The sequence below is a fragment of the Trachemys scripta genome, chromosome 17, assembly GCF_013100865.1.
Source record: "Trachemys scripta elegans isolate TJP31775 chromosome 17, CAS_Tse_1.0, whole genome shotgun sequence".
In the NCBI taxonomy this organism is placed as follows: Eukaryota; Metazoa; Chordata; order Testudines; family Emydidae; genus Trachemys; species Trachemys scripta.
In genome coordinates this window covers 15096239-15115713 of record NC_048314.1, presented here as the reverse complement: position 1 = coordinate 15115713, position 19475 = coordinate 15096239, and the positions used below count along the sequence as shown (strand labels likewise).

General features: G+C 55.6%; 1 protein-coding gene across 1 annotated transcript in view; it reads right to left on the bottom strand.

Moving 5' to 3' along the window:
• The window catches only part of HMCN2 (hemicentin 2), a 113938-nt gene that overhangs the window by 20257 nt on the left and 74206 nt on the right, over nt 1-19475 (bottom strand). The window contains exons 50-72 of the mRNA XM_034793850.1: nt 19172-19345; nt 18516-18629; nt 16651-16793; nt 15534-15684; nt 14823-15041; nt 13823-13936; nt 12761-12948; nt 12500-12596; nt 10947-11108; nt 10259-10372; nt 9203-9405; nt 9029-9110; nt 7252-7383; nt 6204-6347; nt 5886-6045; nt 4909-5033; nt 4622-4805; nt 4146-4243; nt 3162-3440; nt 2627-2817; nt 2449-2530; nt 1587-1723; nt 1032-1173 (exon numbers count right to left, since the gene is read on the bottom strand). Of these exons, the coding sequence (XP_034649741.1) occupies nt 1032-1173; nt 1587-1723; nt 2449-2530; nt 2627-2817; nt 3162-3440; nt 4146-4243; nt 4622-4805; nt 4909-5033; nt 5886-6045; nt 6204-6347; nt 7252-7383; nt 9029-9110; nt 9203-9405; nt 10259-10372; nt 10947-11108; nt 12500-12596; nt 12761-12948; nt 13823-13936; nt 14823-15041; nt 15534-15684; nt 16651-16793; nt 18516-18629; nt 19172-19345 (3435 nt within the window). The remainder of the gene's footprint in view (nt 1-1031; nt 1174-1586; nt 1724-2448; nt 2531-2626; nt 2818-3161; nt 3441-4145; nt 4244-4621; nt 4806-4908; nt 5034-5885; nt 6046-6203; nt 6348-7251; nt 7384-9028; nt 9111-9202; nt 9406-10258; nt 10373-10946; nt 11109-12499; nt 12597-12760; nt 12949-13822; nt 13937-14822; nt 15042-15533; nt 15685-16650; nt 16794-18515; nt 18630-19171; nt 19346-19475) is intronic.

Here is a 19475-nt window from a genome sequence, read left to right as displayed (position 1 = left end):
CCCGCCACCAAACAGCTGTTAGCGCTTTCCAGGAGGGAGGGGGGAGGAGTGGGGAGCTGTGCGCTCAGGGGAGGAGGCAGAGAAGAGGCGGGGCCGGGGCAGGGATTTGGGGAAGGGGTTGGAATGGGGGCGGGGAAGGGGTGGGAAGAGGCGGGGCAGGGCCTCATGGAAGGGGTGGAGTGGGGGCGGGGCTTTTGTATCTTTATATGAAAAGGTGTCAGTGATGTGGCCCTCGGGCCAATGTACTAGCCCTCATGGTGATTTGAGTTTGAGATCCCTGGCTTAGCTGCTCTGCCCTTGAGCATCCCCCATCCAGGGGCAGCACACAGCCTCCTTCTGCTCCTGTGAGCCTGCTGCTGTAGCAGGATAGGAAGAAGTTTGGAGGGGTCCCAATGTTTTGGGGATGGGGGGGGGTCTGAAACCCCTCCCTCTTTCACTCACTCCTACATAGGCCTGGCTTGAGATGAGTAATGAACCCCGGGGGAAGCCTTCTTTCTTGGAAGACAGGATTAGGGAGGCGCAGAGATGAGCAGGCTGAAATGAGAACATTAGTGCTAACGAAGATAGGGAAATGGGCCAGTGAGCGAAGAGACGGACTCTCTGAGCTGGCCAAGGCCTGGGGCGGGAACATCCGGGGAACCATTGACAAGAACAAGATAACAACAATGGACAAGGTAAGTTGGGAATGGAAAGATGAGGTAACGAGCAGGTCGAAGGCAGACAGCACGTGGACAGAACATGCTGCACAGGGATTGGTTCCTACCAATTAACAAAGCCGATGCAATGAGATGTGTGAATGGAGGGACTCCCAAGAGCCCGCCCACCCCTTTGTTTATGGGGTGTGGCTCATTGATAAATGGATCCCATCACACGGCATATCCCACCAACCCAACTCCGGGAAGGGAAGTGAGGGCCAGAGCGTCTGAGTCAACCCAGCTCTGCTGACCGCAGGGGAGCCCCAGCAACTGAGGGCGCCGGAGGATCTGAGCCGGGGACTCACACCTCCCCAGCGGCTCCCGAGCTCTGCTCACTCTGGATCTCCACGTGGAAGTTCAGGCTGGTTCTCCCCAGCGCGTTGCTCGCCGTGCAGCTGTATTCTCCGCCGTCAGGCACTCCCAAGTCCTGGATCTGAAGGAAACGCCCCTGGGCCAGAAACCGCACGTGGGCATCCTCCTGCCAGCACCCGGAGACAAACACCCCGTCAGTAGCGCCGCCCAGACCTCAATGCGCATCCAACTGCAGGCTTCATGCGCAATGAGTCCGGTGGCCTTGCTTCAGTATCCCAGAGGCAGCATCCGCAGTGCCGAGCGGCCAGAGCTGAGCCGTGCCGGGGGTGGCTGATCAAAGGGACCCACAGACCGGGGAGGGATCCCCAAGGCAGGGGCTCCAGTCCCCTGCCATGCAGTGACGGGAAGCCACCTAGTGCATTGGCTGAGCCACAGAGAGTGGGAGGGGATCTCTCGGGCCCTGACGTGGTCTGGGGAGTCAGCGCCACCTCACTGAGACGCCAGCCCCTCCCTCCAACCCCCTTTCCATGCACGCCCAGCCTGGTACGTTCAGCAGTGGCGGACACCCCAGCTACACACCTGCAGCAGGGATCCCCCTCGGTGCCACTCGATGCGGGACGGCGGGTGAGTGTCCGCAGGGCACTCCAGGGAGAGCTGCCCGCCGGCCAGCGTGGTGACAGAGCGCGTCTCACTGGAGTCCTGAATGTTCGCAGGCGCTGAAGGGATCCAAACCAAGTGGGTCAGGCATGTGCTGAAGGGGAATCGTGCCCAGGAGCAGCTGGGAGCACCGGAGAGAGGGCGCCATCCCCAAATGGTAACTCCCACCGACCAGCCAATGCCCGAGAAATGCCCCAGCCCTCGCTGCTCTGCTTTGCACTAACCCTGCTTGCTGTCACCCGGCCCCAGGCTCACAGGGAAGGCACTTACATCCCCCTTCTCCCTTCCACCTCGCTGGTCCAGAAGGGTGGACACATGACAGGGCCAGGACCTGCGGGCCCAGCTACAATCCTGAAAGGCTCCCAGCAGGGGAGAGTGCAGGACATCCCCCAACACCCCAGTTACAGGAGATGTCTAGGCCCATGTCCCCACCCGCAGGTCCTGCCTGCACACAGCTGCTTTCCAGTGGCGCTGTACCAAGGCTGCTGCATGGTGGAGATTGATATCAACCCTGCATTTCATGCCATTCAACCCAACCCATTCCCTGTGGCGCATTCCCTCCGGGGGCACCATCCGTTCCCTTCCCTGGGCAAAGGGAAGCCAGCAGGATGAGCTCATCCACCCACCATTGCTAGAGGCTGATGTGGCCAGCTCTGCCCTACACCCCCCGCCCCTCCCAGGGGGCAGGAGTCACTTCTGACGGCAGCGCAGACGCGAGGCTGGCTGCTGCCGCTATGCGACCGGCCTGCGTTCTAGCCACAGGCGCCCTGCTGTGCAATGGTACCTTGTGTCTTGACCCAGAAGCTCTTGCCATCCTCCCCAGCAGGACTGGCAGCCAGGCAGGTGTACAAGCCGGCATCGTCCGCCTGAGAAAGGCCAGAAGGGAGGGGAAGCTCAGGTGAAAACTCAGGGTGGGAGGAAGGGAGGGAGGGAAGGGGGGAGGGAGGGGGAGAAGTCCCCACCTGCACGCTCTCTATCCGCAGGGAGCTCCCGTTCCTGGCCACGATCCCGGGCCTGGCTAGCAGCCGGCCATCCTTCTCCCAGGTGACGCTGGGGGCGGGGACTCCAGCTGCGGTGCACAGCAATTCTAAGGGAGCCCCAATGGCGGCGGCCACCTCCATGGGCTGGGCCAAATCCTCAATGCGCGGGGGCTCTGCAAGGCACGGCAGGGCTGATTTCACCGCCCATCCTCTGGACAAGGGCCTGGGAGGGCAGGCGGGCAGAGGGGGAAGGTCCTCCTTGGGGCTGAGCGCGGAGATTCGCTAGTGCAAAGGGATGCCCCTGGCCCTTAGCGCCCAGAAACGTAGAGAGCTGAATTGGGCATCGGGCTTCCAAGAGACCGGATTGGGCACTGCCCATCCCCCTCCTCATGCCCCCCAGCTCAGCCTTATCAGCCCAGCCTGCTTGCCCCTCACCCATTCCTCCTGCTGCCCCCCACCCTCGCCCCCTTCCAGCCTCCCTGCCGACAGATTGCAGAGAGGCCGCCCAGCCACGTACCCACGACGGAGAGGTGGAAGTGTTTGCTCACTTCCCCGGCCTTGTTCCCAGCCACACAAGAGTAAACGCCCGAATCGGCCAGCTGCACCGATTCCAGGTACAGCCTTGTGCCCGGGCCATTGGGCACCAGGTTGTTTTGCAGAATCAGGGGCTCGCCATCCTTCAGCCAGGTCAGAGTGGGCAGCGGCGACCCGCTGGCTGCACAGGTGAAGGTCACGGCAGAGTCGGTCACTGCGGTCACGGCCTCGCTGCTCCCCGAGGGCTCTAGGGCTGGAGGCACTGGGGGGAGGCAGAAGCAGCAGGCATCTGTTACTGGGGCCAGAGGAGGCCTCGCCTGTCATTTTCAGATCACACCTTTGTCCCCCTCACTCCAGGCTGCACCTTCTGTCTCCCGAGACGCGCGGCTCAGGAGCTAACCCCAGGATGTGGACGCCCGGGTCAGGGGCCTACAGTGGAAACAGGCTGCCCAAGGCAGCAGAACAGAAGGTGACTCTGCAAAGCACCATTCGCAGCTAGCGGAGACACCCTCACACAGCCTCTGACACACTAGCCACTGGTAGCCTGGCTTGGGTCTGCTCCTGCTGTCCATCCTGCCACTCCTCCGTCCTCTGGACAGTAACAGATGGGGCCCCTCGTCTCCAGCCAGCTCTCCGGCCATCACTCCGTCAAGCTCTCCCTCCATGATCAGTGTCACGGTGATTCCCCATCACACCCTGCATTGCCCCGGCTCATTTCTTCACCAGCGATCCCCTCCAGCCAACTAGCCAGTGACCCCATCCCCCAAATCTGCATTTAGCCAGTTTCTCCTCCCCCCCACTTCCCAGCCCCTTTCTCCCATACACCCCTCCTCCCCGCCATTTCTCCAACCCCTTTCTCTCCATGCTTTCTTCTTGTCTCAGCCCCAGTGGCCCCTTTCTCCCCACACTCCAGGCTCTGCCCTCCTCAGCGGACCCCTCGGTCACACAGGTGCCATTCCCCTCCTACCCTGAATCTGCAGGATGAAGCTTCGCTCTGCTACTCCTGCCCGGCTGGACGCAACGCAGGTGTAGATGCCAGTATCCGAGTCCTGCACCGGAGAGATCCTAACTCCCAGGGGTGGGGAGTGGGGTAAGATGATGATGAATCAATTCAGAGCACACGAAGGCCAGCTTGTGGCTTCTGCTTCCCCCTCCTTGCGGTGCCACCGTCACGGACAGCTGAGTGTACACCACATGGCGTACGGCCGTGTTTCCAAAGCACCCAGCTGGAGAGGCAGCAGGCTGAACTTGCAGCTTCTGCTGTATCTCCAATGGGACTGGTGGGTGCTCAGCACCTCTGAAAATCAGGCCCCTGGACGTTCAACACTCCACTGAAATGCAGCCACCTCTGGAGTGGGCGGTGGCAGCCAGGCAGGTGCCAGGCACAACAGTGCATGAGGACAGGGGGAGGATTTTGGAAAGCACCCGGAAACCTCCTCTTACCTGAGGGTACGTCCTGCATAAAGCAGCCTCACCCGGTGGGAGAGAGGGAGGGGCAGTCCGTCCCTCAGCCAGCTGATCTGTAAGGGAGGGGAGCCCCGTGCTTGGCACTCCATGGTAACCAACCCCAAGGGGGCGCTGATGATGACCTCAGAGTCGTTGGCCCCTCGCTCGATAGTAGGGGGAACTGAGGGGGAGGAGAAAGGGTTGCCATTGAGGGGGTTAATCTTTGCCCCCGCCCAGCAGCTAACCCCATCTGTGCCCAGCGCCACCCGGCATGCGTCACTCACCCAGGACGTTCAGCACGTGGAGCTTGGTGTCCTCTCCGGCCCTGTTCTGAGCCAGGCAGGTGTATGCCCCTGAGTCAGACGCCCGCAGCCCCTTGAGGAGCAAGGAGCTGCCATCAGGAGACAACCTGCACACTCAGGGAGAGGAGACTCAATAAGGCAGCAGAACCCACTAGGGCCACATACATACAGACACCATGGCCTTGCCTGGGTATCAAACCTGTGACCTTCTGTGCCGAAAACACAAGCCCCTCTCACTAGAGCTAAAGGATTAATTCCTTGAGCCTTAAGTATCAGGCGTTATCCTTGCCGGAGCCAGCCACTCGAGCTATGTGCACTAAGCCAACCATTACACTCAACGCAAAGCATCCCTGCCCATCCTGGCTAATAGCCACTGAAGGACCTATCCTCCATGAACTTAGCTAGTTCTCCTTTTAACCCTGTTATAGTCTTGGCCTTCACAACATCCCCTGGCAAGGAGTTCCACAGGTTGATGGTGCATTGTATGAAGAAATACTTCCTATTGTTTGTTTTAAATCTGCTGCCTATTAATTTCATTTGGTGACCCCTAGTTCTTGCGTTATGAGGAGTAAGTAACACTCCCTTATTTACTTTCTCCACACCAGTCATGATTTTATAGACTTCTATCATATCCCCCCTTGTCTCTTTTCCAAGCTGAAAAGTCCCAGTCTTATTAATCTCTCCTCATACGGAAGCCGTTCCATACCCCTAATCATTTTTGTTGCCCTTTTCTGAATCTTTTCCAATTCCAATCTATCTTTTTTGAGCTGAGGCAACCAGATCTGCACACAGTATTCAAGATGTGGGCGTCCCATGAGTTTATACAGAGGCAATAGGGTATTTCCTGTCGTATTATCTCTCCCTTTCCTAATGATTCCCAAGATTCTGTTCGCTTTTTTGACTGTCGCTGCACGTGGAGCCACGCCACTGCAGCACCAGAACCCTAGCAAGAGGCATACCGGAGGCGAGGGGCAGCAGGCAGTTCCAGTGGGCTCCCATCCTTCAGCCACGTGACTTCTGGAGCCGGCTGTCCTTCCACTTCACATTCCAGCTTCACCCCGGTGCCCTCCAGGACGCTGTGCTCACTGGGGATGCCTGCGCTCAGGATCCGGGGCACCGCTGAGTGGAGAGAGGAGACTGTGACTGGAGAGCAGAGGAAGTACCTGACCCCTTTATAGCCCAAACCACATCCTCAAGAGGCCTGAATGCTCCCACGACCATCTGTCTCCATCCCATTCAAAGGCAGCCTGCTCGCTGCAATGCCACACAGGGCCTACCTTGCACCGAGACGATGAAGTCTTTGCGTGCCTCTGCTTCAAGGCTTTGTGCCAGGCAGGTGTATCGGCCCACGTGGAAAGGCTGCAAGCGGCTGATCTGCAGCTGCCCGCCTCGGGACATCACTCCCTGCTCCACACTGCTCTCTGAGGGGGAAAGAGAGCGCATCGTTCCAAAACAAGTCCAGAGAACTCGGCTTCTCCTCTGCGGAGGTTCCCTCGGGCTTGCTTGTCCTCAACCCACCTCTGCAAAGGAGGCTTCCCACATTTCCCACTGGAATTCCCCCCAGCGGGACCTTGGGACCCCATCCTCCTCTCGTTCATCCTGGGGTGACTCAGCAGCACTGCCCTACGCAGCGCTGGGGACTTTCTGCTTACGGGCCTGAAACGCTGGGTCACGACAACTTCACCGCACAAAATCAAGATCAGGCTCCGGTTCAGGTCGAACACAATAGGATTGGGGTAAACCCAAATAAAGCCAGATAGCCTGGTACTTGCATTTATATTATCTGGAGACTTTAATTCTGCAGGGATCTAAACAACATGTCGGTCGGTGATTTCCACTATCCCAGAACTGAAACACCACAAGGGAACCAGACTTCACATGATTTTGGCTCCATAAATAGGCCCCCAAGGCTTTACAAGAGTCCATGAAAAGCACACAAGACCATGAACTCGCCCGAAGATTGCCCCACATACCCCCCGGTGTTTATTTCACAAATTATAATATGCACTTCTGACACTGTCTTAGATCTCAAAGCACTTCACACACATGAATGAGCCAGGTCTCATCCCCACACCCGGTGAGTGGGGAATCCCCACTATAGAGGAAGGTAAACTGAGGCACAGAGCGGTTCAGCTCACAAAGCAAGTTGGCATCAGAACCGGGGACAGAACCCAGAAGTCTGCATCCACAGTCCTGTACTCTAAACCCAGAGACCACCCCGCCCTGCTAGAAGCGCTAGCTGTGCACACTACGGTCAGCTAACGCCCAGCCCTGCTATCCCAGCAGCCCGTCAAGCCAGCTGATGCGGTGATGTGGCCTCCTTACCAAGCAGGGCCCCATCTTTCAGCCAGGTGATGGCAGGAGGGGGAACACCGACCGCCTCGCAGGTCAGAATGAGGAGACTCCCCACAGCTCCGTAGACCGTCTCCTGGTGTGGGTTCTCGATGGTCGGGGGGGCTTTGGGAGAGAAGCAGAATGCACGGGGAGGCTCAGTCACTGCCACTGGGGTTAAGGGACACTCTGCATTTGCTGAGATTACATTCATAAAGCACAACCATGGAGCAGCCCTCCCCCTAGCTCAGACAAACAGTAAACACCACTCAGCGCTTTCACCCAGAGTTCCCAAAGCCAGGGGGAGTGCCATTGTCCCCATTGTACAGGTGGGGAAACTGAGGCACACCGTCAGGCAGCAGCCTGCTCAAGGCAGCAGAGCTAGGAACAGAACCCGGGTCCCCTATCTGCTGCCCCATGCTGCTTCCCTACTCAGCACTCCTCTTGCAGGGGCTGTACCTGCAGGCACAGCACAAAATGCTAAAATAAAAAGTGACTCCCATCTTCAGTGGGTGTCAGTGAGAGAGGAGTGTCTGGAGCTGCACACTGGCCCCAAGTCCCCCCTGGGCTTTGTGAGGGGCTGTTACCATCATCATCATCCCTGGGGACTGCGCTCACATTCAGCCCTGACCTGCATTTCCCAGCTGCCCGGCCTCTGATGATAAAACCCCAGAGCTGAGAGCCCTCAAGTTTTGGAAGTGGAGTTTGAAATCGAGCTCTGGATTGCGGAACCCAGGGGCCCATCTTCCCCAGTGAGTCCTCTCCCCAGCACTAACCACGTTCATGGTCACAGCCCTGCGGCACTGACCGAGCATCGAACTAGAACAAAAATGGGGATTCTTCCTCTGGAAAAAACTTTGCGTTTCAGAGAACAAATCAAAATCGGAACTGGATGGCCACCGCACTGCCTCCTGCTTCCCGTCTCCCCCGTAAGCCAGGCTCTCTGGTTGAATTATGTCTCCTGTGGTCTCCCCTCTTGGTGAGTGGAGCTGGTGCATCATGGGAGATGAAGACTATGTCCACACTGTACCACAATGTGGACTACAGGGGTGTGAAGTGCAGAGTGCACCAAAACGTTACGTTCTAACTGCCCCGTGTGGACGCTGCTGGGCAAATGAAAAGGTACCTAGTTTGCATTAGCATAGTCCCATTTCAGAGAGGACTGTGTTAATGCAAACAAGGTACCTTTTTGTTTGTGCCAGCGGAATCCACACAGGGCAGTTGGAAAGAAACATTTTGGCGCACTCTGGCATTCACACCCCAACAGTCCACACTGCAGTGCAGCATAGAGAAGCCCAAAGTCTAGCTGGGGAGCCCGCCCCATAGAGAAGAGACGCACGAGGCACCAGAACTACAACTCCCATGAGGCATTGCAGCAGCATTTCAGAATGCAAATAGTTCTGGGGCATTCTGGTTTTTGACCCATATATATAAATTCTCCACAGAAAGGAGACACTTTTCACACAAATGTTCACCGCGTCGAAGGCCCAATTTTCCGTCCAAAGCAGTTTAAACAGGCAACGGCCAGCCCTACTTCTGACCTTTCCTCTATTGAAAAGCTCAACGCAGATTAACTTCCCCTATTCAGTGTGCAGGGCAGCGGAGACAGGGATGGTGTAGATAGATGCTGTTACTGGTCTCACTTCCAGATCTGCCAAGTAACCTCAGCCCTGACCTGCACCTTCTCACGACCCCAGTCCCAGGTCTCCTGAGACAGACTGAATCTGGAGAGAACGGATGGAGGCACGTGGTTTAAACCCTCTTCTCTTACCTTGGACGGTGAGCGTGAAGGTTTGTTCTGCCTCCCCTACCGCATTGGTGACTTTGCAGCTGTAGAGCCCCTTATCCGACACCTGCGAGAAGGAGGGAGTCGTCGGACTCTCGCGCACAGGCCATGGAAGGCTGAACAGGTGGAACGGTTTCCCTAGGTACAACCTAACCTTACCTGGGCGTTGTCAATCTCCAGCCTCTGCCCTCTCAGCAGGGTCCGAGCACCATTCCCTAGTGCCAGCTGGTGCCCGTTCTTGTACCAGGTTACCACCGGCTCCGGCAGAGCATCAGCCTCACATTGCAAAACAGCAGTCTCTCCGGCACGCACCATCACGGCCGCCTGCTGGCCTCCAGGGGGCTGCGTGATGGTGGGGGGAACTTCACCAGAGAGAGAGAGAGAGAAGAGCCTCTGGTATTGCTGGATGATGGGGCAATATATTTCCTACAGAGGGGAACAGCCTGCCCACAGAGAAATCCAAAGACCTCTAGGGAGGTAGCCTCACCACCACTCATGTAAAGATACCACACCCTCCCCACGCAGGCATACATTTCGGACATACACTTCCATGAGTGCATGCCCCCCCACACCGCACAGAGGCTATTCATGAAACACATGGACAGGGCCAACTTTCCAAAGGAGGTCAGATGCACGCTACAGCTGCACAAATGCATGCAAGTGCAAATCGTGCACTTAACCCCTTGCAGGCTGTAGCATGCACAAATGTTGCCAGGGCAACTAAGCAAGCCCTGTGAAAATCTGGCCCATAGGGATACAGCCTTCTTTCAAGCATAGGTATAACTCCCAAAGCACACTTGCTTTTAGAGATCCTGGCCTTGGGGGCAGCTGCCAAAGCACCAAGTTTCCAAACTAGGTGCTAGCGGTAGCTGTGTGCAATCATAGTAGTTTGTGAATGCCTGGCCAGGCTGGCACCTGGTACAATAGTTATTATTTTACCCGGTGTTGGATAGGGAAACACCCCCTCTGTGCTGTGTCCAGCAGCTGCACCAGCACAGAGGCTACTGCTAGAACAGAGCTGGCCTGCCTCAAGCACAGACAGATGGGTCTCCACAGGAGCCGGGGCGGGAGCTGAAGGCTCATGTGTGGCATCGCGTGCTCTGCTGCAAAATTGCAGCTTCGGTCCTACTGAGCTGATGGAACCAGAAGGGCTGAGGGGGGATGATGTTGGCCCACAGCGCACGAGGCAGACCAGGCTCAGAGGCCTTTGCTCACCATAAACACGGAGAAGAAAGAGCTTCTCATCTCTGCCGGCTGCATTCAGCGCCACACACGTGTACTTCCCCCCAGTGGAAATCCGCACTCGAGGGATCTGTAGGATCTGAGAACCTGGAACAAGGAAAGGCCAAGCAGGCTGGGGCTCATTGCTTGGCTCCGTCCACATGGCTCCAAGTTAGCACCTGGCCACATCCACCCACCAACCTGCTCCCCACACTGCATCTGGATAGTCATACAAATCTCTCTCATGGCCCCGACGAGCAGAACTGCTACTGAGCTCAGTGGGAGACCCAGGCACAGAGAGGTTGCAGGATACAGCCTCCAATCCACCATAACAGCAGGTCAGGGTTACTTTTCCATGTTGATTACAGGAAGTGATGAGAGAACTTTTCCAGCCTCATCCATCGGAGAGAGTCACAGAGGGGATCATCCAGTCTGGCAACTCCAGGCTGGGATTCTCAAAACAACCTATGGGATTCATCTCAATAGGAGTTGGTGCCTAAACCCCTGAGACTCCTTTGAACATTCCAACCTTACACTTTCTGTATTAGGGATCAGTTTATTAAGTGTGTTACTGGCCCTATAAGAAATGTAACCTGCCACCAGGAAGCAGCCAGCCGGCTCTGGTAGGAGAGTCACTGGCTTATTAACCAGTCTGGGTTTTCACCTGCACAGCCATACGCACCTGGGATGAGGAGAACCTCCTCGCTGAGCGGCAGGGTTTGGCCATCCTTGTACCATGTGATCTTGGCAGCAGGATGTGATTGGACATGGCAGGTCAGGGAGAGGCTGCTATCGACGACAGCAGTGATGCTTTCGGGGTTTGCTCCCGCTATCCTTGGTGGAACTGTTCTTCCCAAAATCAAAAGGTGTTGATTAGAAATCTCCCCCCATTTATCCGGGTGCTGTCCACGCCGCGTGCTAACCAGCACCACAGATACAGCAAAAAGAGCTAGAGAGGAGAAAGGATTGGAGCTTGGACATATTAAACAGAGGTAGCAGAGTGTGGAAGGCCAGAGAGACGGGAGCCCTGTCTGGACACTGCACTCAGTGTAAACAGCAGGCTACCGGACCACGAACATAAGAGTAAAAAGCTGCCCAAGGAGGAGGGAGCCAGTGTGAAATACAAACGCTACGTGCTGACTTTATCCTCAGTCTCAGACACGGGTTAACGGAACTGCTTGGAAAGTGGCACAACTTGGAAGATGCAGGGTCCGGGGAGAAAAGCAAGCACAGAACTGCATTCTGAATGGAGGGAAGCCATTGTTATTACCCTAGTGCCTAGAGGTTCCACCCAGGTCAGGCTCAGCGTGTTAGGGGCTGCGCACACGCAGGCTAGGGGTAGGTCTACACTGCACTCACGGGGGGGTGGGGGGATTGCAGCTTGCGTAGATATATCCGAGCTAGCTTTAGCACTGGGGCTGCGGTCGTGTTCGCGTCAGCACCTGCTGTACAAACCCACCTGGGACCCTAGGTAATGACTTGCAGGCTAGTCTGTGCTGAAGAATGAGCTGCTTCAGCTTCACTGCTCTGGTACCTGAGCTAGCTAGATCAAAGGCAACTCACGTGTGTCTACACAAGCCGCACTCAAGCCCCATGTAGACAGACCTTATGAAACGAAACAACCCCTGGCCCCCAAGGCTCATAGCCCATCAGGCACTATACGGAACAAGAGTTCAAAAAGCAGAAGGGGCAAAGCCTGCCTGCAAAAACCACACCCGCAAAACCTACAGTTGCAGCACCACATGTTCAACGGGTTCCCTGAGGACCTGCCCAGACATTTGCACACGCATTTACCCGGTTTGTGTGTGCAATTGTAAGTGGGCAATTTGGCACCCACATTTTTTGCAAACAGACGTTGAGCCTCCGTTTGTGAAAACGTGTTGCAATGTACCTCGATAACTATATCTGCTGGTTGTAGCTACAGCTGTCCTCCTAGCTTAGATTTTCATAGGCGATAGGATCTAGGCTCAGTCCTTTCAAAACCCATAATACTGCTTGTGCCTGACATGTGGCATCCTCAGGTCTGCCTCCCTGTGTGGTGCTTTAAGCACCTGCTAAGGAGATAAGGGAGAAAAATGGGATGGATGGAGAAAGAGAAGGTTCGGGATAAACTCATCAAGAGAGCGATGAGCTACTGGGTGCCTGGGTAGATAAATTATTAGAGGACTCAAGGGGCTGACCAAGAAGGAATCGGATAATGGACCAATCTGGAGAAGGTCCACTTGAATTACTCACCCAGAACTGTGAGAGCAAAGCGCTTCTCTGTAGAGCCCTCCCGATTCTCTGCCACACACACGTAGCTGCCAGTGTCTGTCACCTGTACTGAAGCCACCTGCAAAGGGAAAGCAAGATCCCTGCTGAGACGGCTAGGAGTCCTCACAGGCACTCACCAGCGGATTCAGAGCAAAAGCCAAAGAAGCTACACTAACACCTCCAACGGTGGGTGTTTTCTGCCACTTTTCACCCACTGCAAAGCCTGCTGGACACGACACCCACCTGCAGGAACCTGCCGTCCTCCAGGAGCTGGTGCCGGGGGCTGGTGGTGAAGGGCATGTCATTGCGGAGCCAGGTAATTGCAGGCGCTGGGTCCCCAGTGACTTCGCACTTCATGTGGGCCGTGCTGTTTGCAATCACTGTCACCTCTTCTACCAACTCCTCCGTGTTCCCCTGGATAACGGGGGCAGCTGGGGACAGAAGAGAACCGATCAGTGATGGGCTGCTCATCTCTCAGCCCTCCTAGCTAGGGAGGAGAAGTCTGACCCAGGCCTTCCTCTCAAGGGGAGGGAGCACCAGGGCAGGGTCTTAACAGTCTCCATCTGTCAATGCCCCTTCATTCTCCCACCCTCCCACTCACATCCCACTTCCCACGATATTATCTCACTTTGCTCCTTGCTGTTATCCTAAGCTTCTGCAGTTCAGTCGCCTCCCCTCTCTGTTGTCAGGGAGAGCACGGTGCCACTGAGAGGTAGCTTCAGAGCTGGGAAATGAACCTAGGAGTCCTGGCTCTCAATACCCTGCTCTAGCTAGGAGGCACCACTGTCTTGGATATGCAAGTGTGACAAGAGCTCAACTGCAGGGAACTTCTCGGTTCTAGGTCTGTCCAGCCCCTAGCAATATAAATTATTATTTATTATGTGCTCCCCCCCCCTGGCCTCTCCCCCGCCTTCGCAGGCGTCCCAGGGAGCGATCTCTGAGCCAGCCCATGGCACTCAAGTCAGGTCACCTCCCTTCTGCAGACGATGACCGAGACTGATGCTCTTCAGAGAAAACCTGAGTATCAATTGCTCGGGGACGGGGCCAGATTTCGCCATCCACACACCAAAGAATACAACGTTATGGGCACCACCCGCAAGGGCTTGCCAGCTCCTGAAGGGAGTCACCTCGACTGCTCAGCCCAGCCCAGCTGCAGGGAGGACCATGAAGACCTGGGGGAGGGAGGCAGCTCCTCAAGATCATTCAGGGTCCTGTGTGGCCCCGGCTTTCTGCCAGGACCTAGAGGCGACGACCTGTCACTTTTACATCCCCTTGGCCCCATGATGTCTTCCCCTGGATACTCACACAGCACCAGCAGCTCGTAGTGCAGCCAGTCCTCTCCTGCCTCATTGGCTGCCTGGCACGTGTACCTCCCAGCATCCTCGGCTCTGACCGCAGGGATCTGCAGGATACGTCCCCCTGCCAGGCAACAGAGAGTTAGAGGGGGGGACAGGAATGGCTCCTAGGAAACCACTGTTCTCCTAGCAAGAGAACTAGAGCTGTGATCTGCTTTGTGCACGGGATGGGGTCAGCGAACCTCCATCGATAGACATGCTCTCAATGCTGCTTACGCCATGACTCATTCTGGCAGCGGAATGTGCCGTGCCCTCCCCCGACATCCTCCCTGGCAAAGCTAATGGGTCTGGGCCCAAGGGCATTAGAACCTGCTAGGGGCACCCTCATGTATCCGGCCTCTCTGGAGCACTCAGAAGGGTGCTGTAACGAGGGAGGAGGAGGCAGCCACTTAAAAAGGGCAACACAGCGAGCTAGGAAGCAGGGCAGGCAGACGGCCAGAGAGATCCCCATTGGGGAGACAGTCACATTTCCATTGCTTGTCCCTGCACCGTTCCTGTTGCTGCTGTCGTACATTTCAGGGACATTAGCAGAGCCGTAGGAGGCTTCCCGAACATCTGGCAGCACAGCCGGTGGGCGCCATTTGGCACATCCAGCAGTACAGGAGAGGCATCCCCCCAGTGCACCTGGCACGCCCCGTAGTACAGCAGACGTACATCACCTGGGCCCGCTATAAGATCCGGCAATGCAGACACTGGTGTACTTTAGCTGAGCACACCTGAAACATCTGGCAGCCAGGGTGGTGCGCTCCCAAACCTGGCATGTCCGTTAGCACAGCAGATGTGCATCACCTGGGCACATCCGGCATACTGTAGCTGGCCAGACCTGGACTGCCCAGGAACCTGGCAGGTGCTCTCTACATGGAATGCACAGCAGCTGTCAAGTAGCTAAATGAAGCTTTCGGAGTTATCTGACCACACTGAAGTTTGCATCGATAAGCCAAGTTTGTTACCTAGCAATACTAAAACCCCCTCTGCAGCGGAGAGGGGCTCTCCATCCTTGTACCAGGTGAGCTTCGGGGGCGGGATAGCATTCGTGTCACAGTACAGGGAAGCCGGGCTGTTGACTGTCACCCCCCGGTGCTCCGTCACCTTTCCGTCCTGGTCTTCCTCCTGGTAGCGGATCTGGAAGGCTGTGCTGGGATTTCCCTGCCTCTGGAACAGGGGGGGCACTGAAAGACAGCAAGCAGCAGCAGTCAACGCACGCTGGGGAAAAGACCCAACAGACCCATGGGCAGCCAGCAGGGGCAAGCAAATCCAGGGTGGAGCGATTAGCCAAACTGACAGCTTAGCCGCGGGAAGTATTCCTCGCCCAGTCCCCCGAAAAGCACTCTCTGGACACACAGGTGGCTGCATACTGGGAAGGGGTAGGGGCTGCCTGTTGCCATTCTAGAGCCCCTGGGATTCTCACCCCATTTCCGCTCCCTTTGTGCCTCTCCCAGCTGAGGTCAGAATCTGGCCCCAAACGAATGCTACTTGGGCTCCACTTGAACATGGGATCTCACTGCATTGTGGGTGAAATAACACTTCCACAGTGACCATTCCCTGCCCCCCTCCTCTACTGCTCCACATCCTGCATTCCAGGGGCTCAGCCCCCTTCCGCCTTCCGCTCCCAGACTCTCATTTGCAGCTCTGCGCCCAGTGACTCCGGGAGAGAGACTCGCCTTGAATCTGCACGCTGAAGTCCTTATCGTCTTCGCCCACCAGGTTGGTGGCGATGCAGGTGTAGCGCCCCGAATCCGAGACACGGGCGGGTCTGATCCGAAGAAGCTGCCCCTCGCTGAGAACCTGGAGATGGCTGTCACTCTCCAAGAGCTGGCGAGGAGACACCCAGAACAAGGATGTGGGGGAGGAGGAGGAGGAGAAGTTAAACCTTTCTCATGGCGATTAAATGCCAGGATCGAAGCCTTGAAAACAGCCACAGGAAAATACAGAATCCAGACCCCAAGCCTTACAAATGATGCCTTCCCCTCCCAGCCAGCTGGAAACTGCTCTTCATTCACCAATAGATACCTGGCTATTAATCTTCAGAGGGTTTCATTGCCTTAAATAAGCACATTATTTCATGAGAATCAGCGTAAAGATCATGAATCTGAATGAAAACAGAACACGGAGTAAAGAATTACCTTTCCCTGCCTGCCCTCATGGCAGAAATGGCTGGAGGCAGCCCTGGAGAGAGAGCACAGCCTCTCAGGGACCAGGGCTACCCGGGGGGGGAGGGGGGGGGGAGGGGGCAAATAGGGCAATTTGCCCCAGGCCCCGCAGGGGCCCCCACAAGAGTTTTTTGGGGCCCCTGGAGCGGGGCCCTTCACTCGCTCTGGGGCCCCCGGAAAACTCTCGTGGATCCCGGGTTTTCAGTGGCAATTCGGTGGCGGGGGACCCAGGCCCCCTGAATCCTCTGGGCAGCCCTGTCAGGGACCAATAAGGGAGCTTTTTTGGTTGTATTTCTAGGCATCATTAGGCAACTGACCGTGCCCAACTGCTGTGCAGCTCTCTGCTCTAACAGGGGTTGGCCAGGTGGTCACTGTCTGCCGTCTCCTTTGGACTCCAGAAGCCTGATCAAATGAGAACAGCTGCCCAGGATGAAAGAGGCCCGTCATGACAGACTATGGGGGAACTCTCCAGCCTTCCCCACTGCAGTGCCATTGATCCTGGCCCACTGAAGTCCATTGTTCCCCCTGTTTTGGCTCTGCCTTTGGAAGGCTCCAGTCTCTTTAGAAATGGTTATGAGTTTACACTAGCGACACTGGTGGTTTCCTGCCTTTTCTTTAGCAACCTCACCTGCCCATCCTTGTACCACTGTATGGTCGGCTCGGGCACAGCCCAGGACTCGCACTCCAGCGTCAGAGTGCTGTTGACCTTGGTTTTCACCTCCTTCACGGCAAATTCCCCCAAAGCATGATCTTTGGCAATCCGAGGAGGAACTAGGAGCCAGGACACATGAATACAATCAGGACAAGAGAACCATCTCCCACGGCACCTGCCCTTTGGTCTAGCCACGTGGGCACCGCGACGCTGGGATGCCAGCTGACAGCTCACACCTAGGCCTCACTAAGCACTGACAAATGCATAGCTGGAAACCAGTCTGGCTCACCCATGTGCTAGTATTGTTTAAATAGATATTAGAGTTATGAGAATGTGTTCAGACTTTATGAAATGCTTGTAGGATGCTGCGTGTATTAATCTGACTTAGAACATCTGTACCCCATGTTCGAAGGTGATATTGATGTGTTTGCTCTGTGACTATAGAAGTGTTTGCTCTAAAACTGTAACCCCCCAACCAGTCAGGAGAGAAACATTCCCCAGCGTGAAACACTAGTGACCAGAAGAGCTGTCATCTCCTCTCCAACAAAAGAAGGTCCATAGACACCAGACTACCTATTGTGAAACAGCAGGGGATAAAAGACTGTTGATTGTTCCCCCCTCACCCATGAAGAGGAGACAAAACACTCATTCCATCAACTCGAGCTCTGGGGGAAAGGGAATAAAAATCCCTGTCAAGAAGAAATTGTTATCCCTATGCTGCTTGGATTTCAGGGAGAGGGCAAGACTTCTAAGCATAAGCCAAACAGCCGGGGATCTCTTGCTTGGGTGACCCCTAAAGGACATATAGAGCTTGCACATTACAGCAGCTTCCAAGACTAACTCATTTGTGGGTGTATATTTACCTGCTTTCACCTTGTAAATAGGTCATGTCTTTTTCCTAGTTAATAAACCTTTAGTTAGTTTATATAGAATTGACTACAAGCATTGTCTTTGGTGAGAGTTCTAGGGTGCACTCAACCAGAGGTAAGCATCGGGTCCTTGGGACTGGGAGTAACCTGAATATTGTGATTTTTAGTCTAAGGGACCATCTATCACAAAGGGAAGCTTGCCTGGGTGACAAGATAGATCAAAGTACCCAAGGGGACTGTCTGTGACTCCATGGTTAGGCTGTTTTAGTGCCTGGGGAGTTTACATTTGATGCTTGGTTGGTGAAATCTAATTATAGAACATACAACCAGGCTGTGCTTTGTGTCCTGGCTTGCACCAGTCTGCCCTGAGGTTGGTACTCACGTTTGTGAGCTACTCTAGACAGCCTGACCGGCACATTCCTGTGCTGTAGGCGTGCACAGCGACAGCCAGCCAGTGAAGCATGCCAAGGAGAACCCTGACTCAAGGAGCACAAGGCAAAGCAAATACAAGTCAGTGCAAGACAAACCCACCGCTCCGCTGCCAGGAGGGAGGGCTCTTCAGAAGGGATTGGAAAGCAGATAGAGCCTGCTGCAGCACATGGGGTGGGCGATACCTTGAGTGGGAGCAGGAGACAAAGGGAGTGACCAGGAGGGAAGGGTGGGCATTGCTACGGGACGTAAATAGCCCTCTCTCAGTGCATAGGTAACATTGATCCAGCTCAGGCAGGACATACCCCCAAGAGCAGCAGGAGAAGGACACACAGAGAGCTTGAGCAAAGGGCATCTAGGGCACGATCCCTTTTTGGGCCAAAATGTTCCGATCATAAAAGCTGCGGATCCGTCCGGCACATGGGACATGCATGTGACAGAAGGAAAAGCAGCAGCCGTGGGACAGGTCTGAGCAGTAGTCGGCAGTAATAACGGAAACATGGGGTCTTGGCAAAGCGCTTTAGAGAGGGGCTTCGTACATACCAAGGACCCTCACTTCATAGCTCTTCACAGCCTCCCCGAGCTCATTGGTGACGATGCAGGTGTACCTGCCAGCATCCGCTTCCTGGGCATTCAGAATCTGAAGCCCCCGGCCACCTGGTCAGGGAAAAGGACTCTCCGTGATGGCACCTACGGCAGCCCTTAGTCACGCCGTTAAGAAATAAGCAGGTGAATCATCCCGACTAGCAATCCCTGGTTATAACACAACACAGCGCAGGGTATGAAAAGAGCAGATATGCCTCAGGAATTGTGGCTGCCTGTCCACACACAGCATGAGCCGCAGCAAAGCACTTTCCTCAAAGGGCCCCACTGACATGTCTCAAGTCTGAGCTGCAAAGGTCACGTCTGCAGCACGGCCTCCAGGCCTATGAAATCACTGGTGTCTCGCTGGCATAGCTCCAGCAGGCATCAGCTGAGATGATGGGTTTGGGAATGTCAGCACCCATCCAGTAAGAACACGGTCCAAGACCTCATCCCCCATCCAGGCCAGAGAACCCTGGTCACACGATCGCCCTGGACCAGACACAGATGCGAAAGGCTCCATATCCAGTCCCTAGTCCGTGTGACCAATCAGGAAGCAGTTATATGAAGTCAACAATGATTCTGAGCAACCACATTCACTGAAATTGATACGTTACCAGGGAGCAACCGGACGTTTGTGGAAGCTTGGAAAGGAACCTCGTCCTTCAGCCAGGTGATGGTGGGGGAAGGGTAGGCCAGGGCCTCACAGGGCAGGGATAATGGGTTATCGATCACTACGGTAACATCGTCTGTGGCACCCTTGTGGCTTGCCCCAGGAAACGTGGGACTAACTACGGGAAAACAGAGATCGTTTTGGAATGGAGAGAGAGAATGTATCCAATGTCTATCACAGCTGATGCTTTCCACCACTTCTCTCGGCCCACCACAGAGTGTGCAGCGCTCAGCTCCTCCAGCTGACAG